Source organism: Onychostoma macrolepis, chromosome 05, assembly GCF_012432095.1.
Source record: "Onychostoma macrolepis isolate SWU-2019 chromosome 05, ASM1243209v1, whole genome shotgun sequence".
Classification (NCBI taxonomy): Eukaryota; Metazoa; Chordata; class Actinopteri; order Cypriniformes; family Cyprinidae; genus Onychostoma; species Onychostoma macrolepis.
The window spans coordinates 41827232-41841032 of NC_081159.1; the positions used below are offsets into that span (position 1 = coordinate 41827232).

The window sequence follows — 13801 nt, forward strand, 5'->3', positions numbered from 1 at the left end:
CTGTTCTTGTTTTATGATTGTTTGCTGCCTGCCTTGACCATTGCCTGTGTTTTGGATTTCTCTTTTGCCTTGCCCTGGATATTGTTGTTTGCTGGTGTTCGACCCTGCCTATCTTGACCACGATCTGTACAATAAAGCTTGCAATTGGATCTTATCCCTGTTGTCACGCTCCAGTCCTTTTTTACACATAAGGAAACTTTAACAAACTTTCCATTGCACAAAAGGTTCTTTATAGTGGAAAAAAAGGTTCTTAAAATGTTCTTTATTCTTAAAAAGAAAGGTTCTTTATTGGCATTGATGGTTCCACGAAGAACCTTGAACATCCCTGGAATATTTCCATTGTACAAGAGGTTCTTTAGATTATTAAAATTGAGAACTGTTCCCTGAAAGGTTCTTTGGGGAAGCAAAAATGTTTTTTTTTTTCCATGACATTGCTGTGAAAACCCTCTATTGGAGCCTTTATTTTTAAGATTGTTCATACTTGTTCCTTTAAAAACTGTTGACTGAAAAGTTCTTTGGGGAACCCAAAACGGTTCTTCTGACATCACTGCAAAAACTCCCTTTTGGAACTTTTATTTTTAATAGTGCAATCCCATCTTGCAGAAAATGTGATCATAGGTACATTTTTCCAATGAATCTGGGTTGGGATTCCTCTAACAGCCCTCACCGCAGCTTCTGCAGAATGAAGAAAGAAGAAATGACTTGCCCACAGGTCAGTCTCCTCTTACAATAGCATTTGTAAAGCTCCAACCTGAACTCTGTGAAGCTTTCGCCAAAGTAGGAGGTTTCAATCCAAGTTCTCTCTGTGCCAAAAGCCCCAGAGTTCCTTCATTTCGGAGCTTCCCGAGTTCCCGACCCCAAGCCCATCTCCACCTTGAGCTCACGTGAGACAAGGCCCCCGGTCTTATCAAACGGGCTTTTGTTCTCCGTGGCTTGGCCCGGGTCTCTGAGGATGAGAGATGCAGTTAATACCCAGGGAAGTGGCCCTAATCGCCCAGCGCTATTACTGCAGCCAATATCAGAAGGGATGACAGACTTATTGATTCCAGAGCCGCAGGTGGACACAGGTGACTTCCCCCCTCCCACGGCCTCGGGTTTGATCTCCGCTTGGCTGGGCAGGAACAGCTCCGTCTCACCTGCGCCGTGGCATGCAGAGTCCATCTCAGACCATTAGCTCCAGAACTGAGCTTAAGCCCTCAATTGGGCCTGATGACTTCTGAGTGTACAGCTGATTGAGACGCTACCGCAGTCTGGGGATTGTCTGCTCGACGTGTCTCTACAAAAGATCAAATTCTTCTGTATGTGAAGATTTAAAGGTGCACTCTGCAATTTTGTGCTAATTTAAAAAAAAAAAAATGTTACAAAAAAAGCAAAAGCAGCGTGTATGTGATTCACTAAACAGCACAAAACTTAATGAGTAAAAGTAAAGAACAAATGTCCAAAAACCATGGTCGTCAACAATAATCATCACTTTTATAATTCTGATATTTAAAAAGGTATAAAAGGATTTTAGTTAAAAAAAAAGTGAAAAATATTTTTTAAAGAAAAAAAAATTAAAATTGTGAAATTTAGTATGTAGTGTGAGGAACATGTAATTGTGAAAATTAATATTTGACGTCAAGGTAATATATTATATTACTGTAATAAATAAAAAATGCTTTTAATGTGATAGTTTCAATGGTGAAAATGATGAAAGACAATGTGGTGAGAAGACAATCCAAACATCATGAGTACAAGTGAAAAATAAAATATCTATGCAAGCAACCATTTGCCAAAAAAAGTCTTAAATAATAAGTGGTGAATAAATGGAGAAAATAGACCACTTTGTTAGTTTAAGGTGTAAAAATCCTTCAGTAAAAACCTCTTAATATGTTAACTGTAAGTTATCTTACCATAGACAGTAAAAAAGGTAAATATTGTGTTTTGCATTTAAATGGACAATTTGAAAATTTTACAGTATGTTTATTGTTTTATGCTGAAAAAGATACAGTGGGAGCAATGGATTCCATGTTTGTATGTGACTATGGGATATGTGTGATGTCTGGCAACTTATGTTCTTGCTTTTCTCAAAAAAACAATACAAATAAGAAAAAACAAGAAGAAAAGAAAACAAAATATATCTTCAGTGTGAAGCAACAGTTAGTAAACAAACATCATGCATCCAGACTGTACAGCAGGGATCCTCCAATCTGGCCCACGAGAGCCACTTTCCTGCAGAATTTAGCTCTAACCCTAATCAAACACACCTGAGCATGCTAATTAGTGTCTTCAAGATCATTAGAAAATCACAGGTAGGTGAGTTTGATCAGGGTTGGAGCTAAACTCTGTAGCAGATTAGCCCCCACGGAAAGATTTGAGGAACCCTGCCGTACAGGGGCATATTGGGATGAATATGAGCATCTTTAACAAACCTGACTGACTTTATTTGAGGGAGAGAAGTAAATAATGTGCATTTATAAGTTGTATAATGACTGTTAACCTGTCTAATTGACTGTTGTCCCATTTCCAACATACAATAAGCTAGTCAAATGTTGGGTCACAAGAAATAAAACAATAAAGAAAATACTTTCAGCAGTTTTCTTTTCAAATATGAGACACATAGAGCATACACTAGAAAGTAGATGACAGCTTCATGAGGCACAGGTGTTTCTGATCAAACCACTGTGCAATAGTGCCATATTAGCACATGAATGCTCCATAAGAGGTGTTAGTGACTGAGTTCCGGTCAGCGAAGCAAACCTAAGGATCAGTAGGATCTAGCGTGAGCAGTTTGGGCGAGTGTGCACGCTAAGTGTTGGCAAGGTCTCTCTTGAGCTATGCCATGTTTTGTGCTTCACTCGCTGTCTGTCAGTATGGGTGAGATTGCCGGTAGGAATATAATCATACACCATTGTGCTTCCCTGAGATCTATAATGGAAGCCCATTGAGTTTTCTGTCACCGCTGGCCTTGATAGTGTGTCCATCAAAATATTGATTCAGTAGGATATGTAATGGCACATTGATTTTCTGCTGAAGGTGAGGAGTGATGGACAGAAGCCTGTTCGTTTTCCCCGCACGACTCAATCAAACCTCTGGACGCTCATTCTTAGAGTTGAGGGAAGGGATTTTTATTGTTTTATGGCTATTGAGCTTCAGAGAAGGTTAAAGTTGGTATAATATTAATCTTTAAACCAACTTTGACAATCGAGAGACAGAATCTGGCTTCCCCAGAGAAGTTCTTTATTGTTCATCAGGAGGATTAATTGAAATATCAACTTTGTCCCAGATGTTTCTCCTAAAATTCCTTAGCAGGAATGAAAACACAAGGAAACTTGATGTTGATGTACAGTAAAAGCAGGGCTATAAAATGAACGTGGATTGCAGCTCAGATTATAAAATTCATAAATGTTTGAGTTCATATTGGGATATGACTGAATCGGGGTTATTGTAAACTAAAATCATAAAAAATGATAACTGAAATAAATGCTAACTTAAAAAATGAATATATATATATATATATATATATGTGTGTGTGTGTGTGTGTGTGTGTACACTGTAAAAAATGATATGATGAAAAAGTCATGACAACTTATGTTTTAAAGTTACTTTAACTCATAAAAATAATTTAAGCAATTTCAACTTTTTTTTGTAAGTTATGCTAGATTCAACTTGATTTTTTAAGTCAGTTTAATGTTATTGAAATTCAAGGAGACCAATTTAATTCAGTGAACTTAACATTTTAAGTTCTAACTTACTGGCACATTGTAAAAAAAAAAAAGTTGAGCCAACTTAAAAGTTTGCTCGACTTATTTTTGTGCACTGTAAAACCCGACAAGTTAGGTTAACTCAAACTGTTTGAGTAAACTTATTGCCTTAAACCATTTAAGTTTTTAAAACTAACAATTATGAGTGCTCTGAACTTATTTCAGTTGAGTTCACTAAAATAAGATATACATTGCAATTAAGTGATTAATTGAGTAATAACTGAGCATTAGTGATGAACACTTGCTGTTAACAAACATACTCACTGAAGAAAAAGAAACACAAGAACAACTTTAGTCACAGCCTTAGATGAAATCAACTGAAATAAAATACATTAAATCTCTCAAGATCTGATTAAACAACCCCACAAACAGCATCACCAGCTCCACTTATTAATAATCAGACTGACTTTATTTCTGTCAGACATCTACAGAAGATCTTATTGAGAATTAACTAAGGTTTAGATGTTGATTTATTGTTTCAATTGAAGTAACCATGTTAGAGATCAGTGTCTGCTTTAGTTGGGCTCTTGACCCTTGACTTCTGTTTTAGTTTTTTTTTTTCCTCCTCTCTTTCTCTGGCTGTTGTAACCATGTGTTCCTCAAACATATTTGTTATAACTCAAAAGCCCAGAGGAAATGATCAGTAGTTGGTTGTTATATGTTTATAATGACAATCATCTGTTAGCGAACTGATCTCATTGCGTGTCTAATCTCTGATTAAATGGATGTTGTATTGATTATAGTAAGAGTGATTCTAAGAGCCAGTGGTTCTGTGACAGTCAGTTAATAGAAAGGACTTTCCAAACAGTTTGTCCACAAAACGTTTTAATCTATGGTAGCAACTAGACTCACACAGACATCAAGAATCAGCTTGTGAACCTCAACAATGGTGACCATTATAAAACAAGAAAAAAAAAGAAAATTCATGCTGCAATGCATGCTGGGTACTAGCATAGTACAAAACTCATCCATGGATCCCAGCATGCATTGCTGCATGATTGTTTTTATATATATATATATATGGTCACCATTGTTGAGGTTCACAAGTGATTACTTTTTTTTTTAACTTGACATGATTAGTTGAACAACTAATACTGAAAAGTCCAATCAACTTACAGAGAGCAGTTCAGCGCCAGTCAGGATTTTACAAAATGAGTTGAAATGACTTGTATTTGTAATTTGTTTATACTTAAAAATTTAAGGCAGCCACAAAACTTAAGTTTTTAAGTTGAAATAGGTGGAAATTTTTTACAGTGTACTTTTAAATATATTTTATTTCAGTTTTATATAACTTAAATATATTTTATTATAGCAACATTTCTTACTCAAATTAAATTAAAATAATTAAAGCTAAAATAACTATTAAAATAATAAATAAAAAAACGAATGTAATAATTAAAAATTACAAAAAATAAAATAAAAAATTGAGCAGTTTGAATGGGGTAAACAAAACTGACAAGCAGAGGTCTTCATTTGTTCGTCTTACTGTTGTCTAAGAGAAAACTTTGCCTTTTCATGCAAAAGATATAAGCCACCATTTCACAAAGCTTAATGGCAGCACAAGGCTATCTGTTGTACATATATCAAATTAATAAATAGTCACCTTTGTCCTCATTCCAGAAAGATTCAATATACTGAGTAATATTCATTGCTTCTGATAGCATTATCAGGTGACTCAATCATTCTATATCTCAAAACTAAATGAGTTCAGTTACACTCTGACAGCTGGGCGATTTTATTAGACCATATTTCTTTATATAGACTGTATTTTATTAGTAGGCTATATTTCATAAGAACTGCAGTGATGTTGAAAGTCAACATGGACAGAATTGTTTATATTAGTCCCGCCATATTATATTTATATTGTTTATATTAGTTTCTACATGAATGAAAAATAGCCTAAATAACTCTTTTTATTTGTTTGTTTGTTTTGTTTTGTGATAAAGTTTTGAGAACATAAAGACCGGAGAACTCCTAACGAACGTTCTATCAACGTTACCGGAAGAACGTTTTCATTGAGAACTTTGCCAGAACGCTAGCCAAAGTTCTGAGAACGCTTTTTATTAGCTGGGAACATGCACATAGAAAATAAATAAATAAATAAATATCAAAAACTCAGAGTATCACCAGTTTAATGGAACATTCGTGGGCAACAGACTTTTTATGTATAGCAAACTTCACCTGCTGATATATACAATTACATTTTTAGTTTCAATCACTCTTCAAACTCCCATATTATATAGATAGACGGATGAAATGATAGACAGATGCTTTTTGTGGATCACAGTGAAGAAAACCCAGTCTGGCCCAGCTGGAGAATGTGGATGCTCTGATGTTTGCAGCTGGAACAGGAACGACTGATCAAGCTCTTCATCACACAGAACAGCTACAGCAACAAGATACAGTCTCTTTGATAGCGGGCATATTTCAAACTGCTATTTCAATTCAAATGAAACAGATTAAATTAAATTGAACTGATCACACATTTAAGGATCTGCTCTCCTTTTACATTTAAAATAAGACTACAGCTCACTTTTGGGCCAAACGTTCTGTTGTTGTAGCGCTTATCCTATAGCGCCACCTGCTGAGACTTTATTTTAAAATACATCAAATTCATATTTTTAATTAAGACCACAGCAACCTTAAATAACACCATAAGACCTGCTTTCTCAAGAGAATATCCTTACTGAAGGCCTTTAGGAGTATAGCCTAAAAACACTTGAAGCTTTTCTACTTGTTTTACCAGATTATTACTAACGTTTAAGAAGCAATTTTAAAATAAAAGTGTATTCCTTGCACCTATTCTGAGCTACTGTTTATTTATTTTCTGTTTGCTATTTTTACTGATATTTTGCCAATAGGCTATTAGGTCTACGACCATGACCACAAAGCACATACTCTAAGAGTAGCCTAGTTTTCAGTGTATTTTATTTTATTTCTCGCACCTCTTTTGTGTTTCTAAATTGAATGTGATGTAATGTATTTTAAGTTTAGCCTATTGTAGTTTATTTCTCGCTCCTCTTTTGTGTTCTTTTCTTTTCTTTTCTTTTCTTTTCATTATTTTCTTTTCTTTTTTATTATTACTGTTGTTATTTTATTTGATCACAACTCTGTGTCACTGTTTTTGTTGTGTAGTATAGCTGCGCTGAAAAAACAAACATCAATCTGGCACCCAGGGGAAAGTAGGCGTGTTTGTTTACATTTCTTACTGCGCCACGCGACTGTGCGTGATGACGTAAGGTGTACGCAGCGCTCTGGCTCTCGGAAGAGAGGAGGCAAGTTAGCTTTCAGAAAACCGGACTAAAATGATGCAAAAAACGGTAAGACGGAAATTTTTATTATATCGCGAGTGAGGCAGAAAACTGTACTAATATTTGCGCGTCTCCTTCATGAACAACAATGTCTCTGTCGCCTGTTAACATCCATAAAGTCTCATGATATGCTAGCTAGCAGTATAGCAGGTTAGCCTGTTCTCTGATGTACTGAACTGTGAATTTTGACAGTTAACTAGTTTACAAGATATACGTTGTTTTTCCGACTATCAACATAGATCTGTTTTTAAGATTTTATATGATCCTTATTTCCATGTGGAAGATTTTACCGCCAGAAATGGTGTCATTGTGGTTTTTGCAGTCTCTTATACTTCCAGTGCTCACTTGGATCTCACCATATGACTCCTAGAATTCCTTACAAAAAATGTCGCCATGGAAACCATAGTTACCGCCAAAATACCATAGTTACTACATGTAGTTATTGTTACTAAAATCTCGATAAAGTAACGTGCAGTTGACCTCCTGCAGTCAGTGTAAAAGGCTTTCACAATATTTCTGACATTTATTATATAGGGACTGTGTTACTATAGTATTTGTATAAAATAATATAGTCGAGCTTATGCAAATTATTATTATTATTTTTATACAAATTATTTAATTAATTGCCTGATAAGATTCCTTATAGACTGATGGTCTATTCAATGAAATGAATACTGAGTATTATGTAATTAAGGTTATTGTTGTTATTTAGCTTGGCAGTTCTGTTTGGCTTTGATTTAGGACTTTATAGGACTTGATTTTATACTGCTTAGTGTGTGAACCAACTCAATAGCAAAACTGTTTTTATTATTATTATTATTAAATTTTTTTTGTACGAAAGTAACAAAATGTGCTTAAAATCAAACTTTGAGAACCGTGAACTAAATAAGCTTAATAATTCCATGGAGTAACAGGCTGAATAGAAATATTTACATAACTTTATTGCGTAAACAACAGCAGACGTGTGATTTTCCTATTTAACACGTAGATAACACTGGGATAAATTTTAGATTACATTTTATATTAATATATTCTACTACGAATATTTGACCAGACAATTATTTATTTTGCTATCCTGATGGCACAATCATTTGCAAACTTTTTAAAATCAGACATTGAAAATGCTTGACATTAATATGAATTGGATGAGCTAAGCAATGCCATGAACAGAGTGTCTATTTACACTAAGTGCAAATAGCCCGCCTTGTTGGCAGAGGCTATTTACACTAACTCCGCCCTCCAATGTATGATTTGGATAGTCAACATTATAAAAAATGGCTATGAATCATCGGCTCCAGTGGCTCAGATGGTAAAGTGCATGCTGGGTCTTTTTGACGTGACCGACCGGGTTCGAACCCGCCTTTTGCTGAACTTTTTTTTCCTCCCTTTTCAAATCTCATATCAAATCGTAAAAAGGCATTTATTTTCAATAAAAATTAAGGTGGCATCCATTTAATAATTTGAATTAAAATGATAATTTACACTCAATACGTTATTATTGCATACTGTTGTATAATGTAAAACAATACTGAGGTGCAGGTAATTGCCACTATTTGCAACAAGGAGTATAAATAGCAGAAAATCCTGCTATTTTAACATAGTGTAAATAGAATTTATAGCTAGGCTATTTGCACTTAGTGTAAATAGCATGTCACTAAAAATACTGCAATTTTCACTTGGTGTAAATAGAATATATTGCTATTTACACTTAGTTCAAATAGCCGCAGCCTAAAGTGAACACAAAATGAGTACAAAAAAAAACCCTCATAAATATATAAATAACAGCAGACATGTGACTTTTCCTGCTTAACACATATATAACACTATAAATGTTATATTAATATTTGCTATTTTAGCAAGTGATATGTTGGCACCAAAATACAGAGTTTGACTGAACAATGAAGCTTATTTATTTTGCTATCCTGACTGCACAGTTATATGATTATTTGCAAACTCTTTATTGTACAAAACTATTAAAATGTTCATAAAATCACACATTGAAAATAATACTGAATAATAATACCATAAAATGACATAGAAATGAACAGAAATATTTACATAACATAAATGCATGAACAACAACAGACATGTGATTTTTCTGCTTAACACATAGACAATATTGGGATAAATATTATATATGACCCTGGATCACAAAAGCAGTCATAAGTAGCACGGCTATATTTGTGGTAATAGCCAACAATACATTGTATGGGTCAAAATGATCAATTTTTCTTTTATGCCAAAAATCATCAGGGTATTAAGTAAAGATCATGTTCTATGAAGATATTTTGTAAATTTCCTACCATAACTATATCAAAACTTAATTTCTGATTAGTAATATGCATTGCTTAAGACTTCATTTGGACAACTTTAAAGGCGATTTTCCAGATTCCAGATTTTCATCTCCTATCCTAACAAACCACACATCAATGGAAAGCTTATTGATTGTATAAATCTCAAAATCTGACCCTTATGACTTGTTTTGTGGTCCAGGGTCACATATTAATGTTTGTTATATTACAAAGTGATATATTAGCACCGAGTTTGACCAGACAGTGAAGCTCATTTATTTTGCTTTCCAATTATGTAATCATTTGCATTTTGTAATTTGCATGTGCAGCATTGGTTTTTGATCCTTTGCACTGTTTAGTATAGATGATTTTGAGTAGCTAGTATGCTAATTTACCCTGCCCTTTTCTCAGAGTGTTTAGATACTACATAACCATGGAGACTGATGCAAACTCCTTCCACGTGGAGTTCCCGGATTTTTCCTGCTCGCTCCTGAAGAAGCTGAACCAGCAGCGGCAGAGAGGGCAGCTGTGTGACCTCATCGTGTCCATCGGCGGCCATCAGTTTCGCGCCCACCGCGCGGTTCTGGCCGCCAGCTCTCCGTACTTCTGCGATCAGGTGCTGCTGAAGAACAGCGCGCGTGTGGTGTTGCCGGACGTCATGCATCCGTGTGTTTTCGAGCAGCTCCTGTTGTCGTGCTACACCGGAGGGCTTTCGGTGCCAAGCGGAGAGGTGGTTTCCTTCTTAACAGCCGCGAGCTTCCTGCAGATGTGGCATGTGGTGGACAAATGCACTGAGCTTCTGGAAGTAGGGAAGAAAAAACGGATCAACCATGGATCGTCTCCAAAAGGTGATGGTTATGCCACTGATAATGAGGACTCTGGTCAGACTGCAGGTCAAGGAGAAGATCTAGCCGATCTAGATCCCACTTTAGGTCCAGGGACGTTAGAAAGCGCCGGTTGTTCGTCTCCAGATGATCCGAGCAGCGAGAATGGCTCGGATGCAACGGAAAACCAGTGCTCTAGACGAGCCTATGTGCCGCCGAGCATAATGGGACACAGAAAGAAGGTGCATATAAAATCAGAAAGGCAGAGTCGAGATGCTTGCGGCGGCACCGAACACGCCGTAAACGATTCAGACGAAAACTCTCACAATCCAAACATAGCAGAGGATTGTTTCGATGAGAAACTGGTGGAGTGCTTGGATCGGGATTGCTCTTATGAAGAGCCGTTAGACTTCTACGGGACCTCCATGGAGGGCTTTTCGCAAGCCTCGGATGAGCTTTCCAACCCACCGTCCAGGGATAAACTTCAGCTCGAAGGAGGTGCTGATGTTTCTAAAGATGAGACGCCGGTCGACGGCGGCTTAAAGGAGCAGACCTCTCACTCAGGCTTCGCTTCAGTGGTTTACAAGCTCTATCCGTGCCAGTGTGGCAAAAGTTTCACGCACAAAAGCCAGAGGGACCGGCACATGAGCATGCATTTGGGTCTGAGGCCGTTTGGTTGCGCCGTTTGCGGCAAGAGCTTCAAAATGAAGCATCACCTGGTGGGCCACATGAAGATCCACACGGGCATTAAACCCTACGAGTGCAGCCTGTGCTCCAAACGCTTCATGTGGAGAGACAGCTTCAACCGACATACCTCCACATGCGCAAAGGCCCATCAGACCCGACGGTCCTCCCAAATCTGCTAGTGCTCCTGCAGGAACCTCGTAGGAATGTTTGAGAAACCTCAGCATGGAAGCATCCTTTACCTGAATGCCAAACTAGCCACTGTATACAGTAGGATTATTTTAAACAAGCACCTCAATTTTGAACAGAGGCCTTCTGTTCGGTTCATTTGTTCAGGTGTAAAGTACCGGTCAAAAGTTTGGAATAATTACATTTTTTAAATGTTTTTAGAAGACTTTCTTATGCTCACCAAGGCTGTGTTTATTGTTCAAAAATACTGTAAAAGCAGTAATATTGTGAAATATTATTACAATTAAAAAACTGTTCTCTGTTTGAATATGTTTTAAAATGTATTTATGCCTGTGATGAAAGCTGAATTTTCTAATATGCTACCATATATTACCATTTAAAAAAAAAAATTGAAATGAATACTTTTATTCAACAAGGATACATTCAATTGATCAAAAGTGACAGTAAAGATGTTTGTAATGTTACAGAAGATTTCTATTTCAAATAAACGCTTTGAACTTTCCGTTCATTTAAGAATCCGGAAATAAATGCAATGTGGTTTCCACAAAAATCATAATTGATTACAACATTGATAACAACACTATAATAATTGACAATAATTGGTCAGCAAATCAGCATATTAGAATGATTTCTGAAGGATCATGTGACACTGAAGACTGGAGTAACGATGCTGAAAATTCAGCTTTGCATCATAAGAATAATTTTTTTTTTAAATACATTACAATAGAAAACAGTTGTTAAAAATTGTAATGCTACTTCATAATATTACTGTTTTACTGTATTTTTAATGAAATAATGCAGCCTTGGTGAGCAGAAGAGACTTCTTTATGACAACATTTAAAAACATATTTCAAACTTTTGACCGATCTTCGAATGATGTAAAGTCAACACGAAGTCAAAATGGACTCTTCTTAATAGATGTTGTTGTAGTAAAATGCCATTTCATGTTGACTTCAATGTTATTCTAATGTCTCAGAATGATATCTGAAGGAAACAATATGACCACATTCTAAACAAGACACAAGAGCCTTGAATGCTGTCATAATATTCAGGTTTAAAAACTCACTAAGCGCTTTGGAGTTTTAACAAGGTTTATCTTATGTAAATAGAAATATTCCCCGATGCAGCATTATGCTGGATTTCATTTGCTTTATTTGAGCTGGATTCAGTGTTTGGCATCAACTCTCTGTAGTCAGAGCGTTTCCAACAGGATTTCACCGAGAACGGCGCTTGTTTCAGCTGCTAATCCATTTTATGCTCTAAAAGTCAACAGATTTATTAGGAGGATTTTGAAGGGAAAAAGTCAAATAAAATCTTACATAATGCTGCATTAATGGCATTGACATTTTCATCTCCTTCTGCAAACAGTGTTCTTGTATGTGATGTTCATTTTGTCAAATGTTTTTATAATGTGCCATAATTGTAAAATATTTTAAATGTCATCTCTATATGGGCGAATCTTATAAAAAATATGTCCAAGTCATATCTCACACACACACACACACACACAAAATGTGTGAAATATGACAATGACATGTTCTTGATAGGTTTTTAAAATTCATCTATATAGTATTGAAGTAAAGTGGATTTAAGAGAGAAATATCAAAGCACAGCCACCTGTAAATATCAAATATCAGTGAAATGAGAACACATCTTTATTGTTTTACTTCACAAAGCCATTTCATGCAAATGTCAAAAGAGCACAAAAATCAATTCTAAAAAAGTGAAAGGGCTGTAAAACTCTTGTAGAAAAGCAGCTGGGTGTTTACTTGTATTATTTTCTGAATCTAATGTCCAGAATGTGCCATGAATGGATGGGTTGGATGTCTGGCTTTCAGTAGTCTGTTATTACGGTCTGTTTGTGAATTAACTGCAAACCTCGGTTACAACTATACCTCAGATGCTGTGGTATTCAGTAGTTTGAGATGGTGCATGGAATTTAATTAGTGCTGAATTAGAACAAAATGTAAGCTAATATTATTATAGTTTTAGATTAAAAAATAATAATAAAAATAGGGCTTTTCTTAGAATATTGAATCATTCCTGAAAGTGTTGTAAGCTAGTATAACACTCTAAAGAGCATTTCAGACATGTTGTTTTGGCATTTTCCAAGTATTGGTAAATTGTAGTATGTAAATAGTCTTTGAATTATGTTTTTTTTTTTTTTTATTATGAATGTGAAAATTTCTATATGCCTCAAACAGAACAAACAAGTGACAATCATGTAAGCAGAAACAGAATATGTGAAAGTTAAGTAATCAGTACAGTTAAAAATCACCTCTCAGTAGTCAAAGTCAGACAGAGAATATTTATGGAAAATAAATCCAGCCATGTATTAAATTATATATCCATTCTTTGTCAGTTTTTTTTTTTTTTTCAATAAAAGTTTAAACAATTTAATACATGGTATATGTGTATGTATCTTATAATATAATGTGGTAAAATATATATGATTATATGTTGATTTGTTACAGAAACTTTTTAGTTTTTTTTTTAATTGGAAACGGTTATATGAAATATATATATTCTCAAGTGACCAAATTTTCTTAATTGATAGGCAGAGCTTTAGGATGTTGGACGGATCACTACCTCAACAGGACTGTCTTGATATCTGGTCATCAGAAATCGTTTCTTTCCGGATGGCACCATTTCCCACTTACACTTCTGTTGTGGTTTCTTCTTATAGAAGAACTTTGTGAAACTTTGTGAGATTTGTACAAAAATGTGTTTAGCAATAAATGTTCTATTTGTACTGGAGA

General features: G+C 35.4%; 1 protein-coding gene across 1 annotated transcript; it reads left to right on the forward strand.

The window, feature by feature from the left end:
* Window positions 1-6954: 6954 nt before the first annotated feature.
* On the forward strand, window positions 6955-13415 carry zbtb43 (zinc finger and BTB domain containing 43). The gene is made up of 2 exons (XM_058776348.1): window positions 6955-7063; window positions 9757-13415. Exon 2 carries the CDS (start codon window positions 9779-9781, stop codon window positions 11033-11035), a length of 1257 nt encoding a protein of 418 aa, XP_058632331.1. The 5' UTR covers window positions 6955-7063; window positions 9757-9778; the 3' UTR covers window positions 11036-13415.
* The last annotated feature ends 386 nt before the right edge of the window (window positions 13416-13801 follow it).

What these genes read in the sequence shown, in the direction of transcription:
- zbtb43 (XM_058776348.1), top strand. Translation starts at nt 9,779, where the DNA reads ATGGAGACTGATGCAAACTCCTTCCACGTGGAGTTCCCGGATTTTTCC.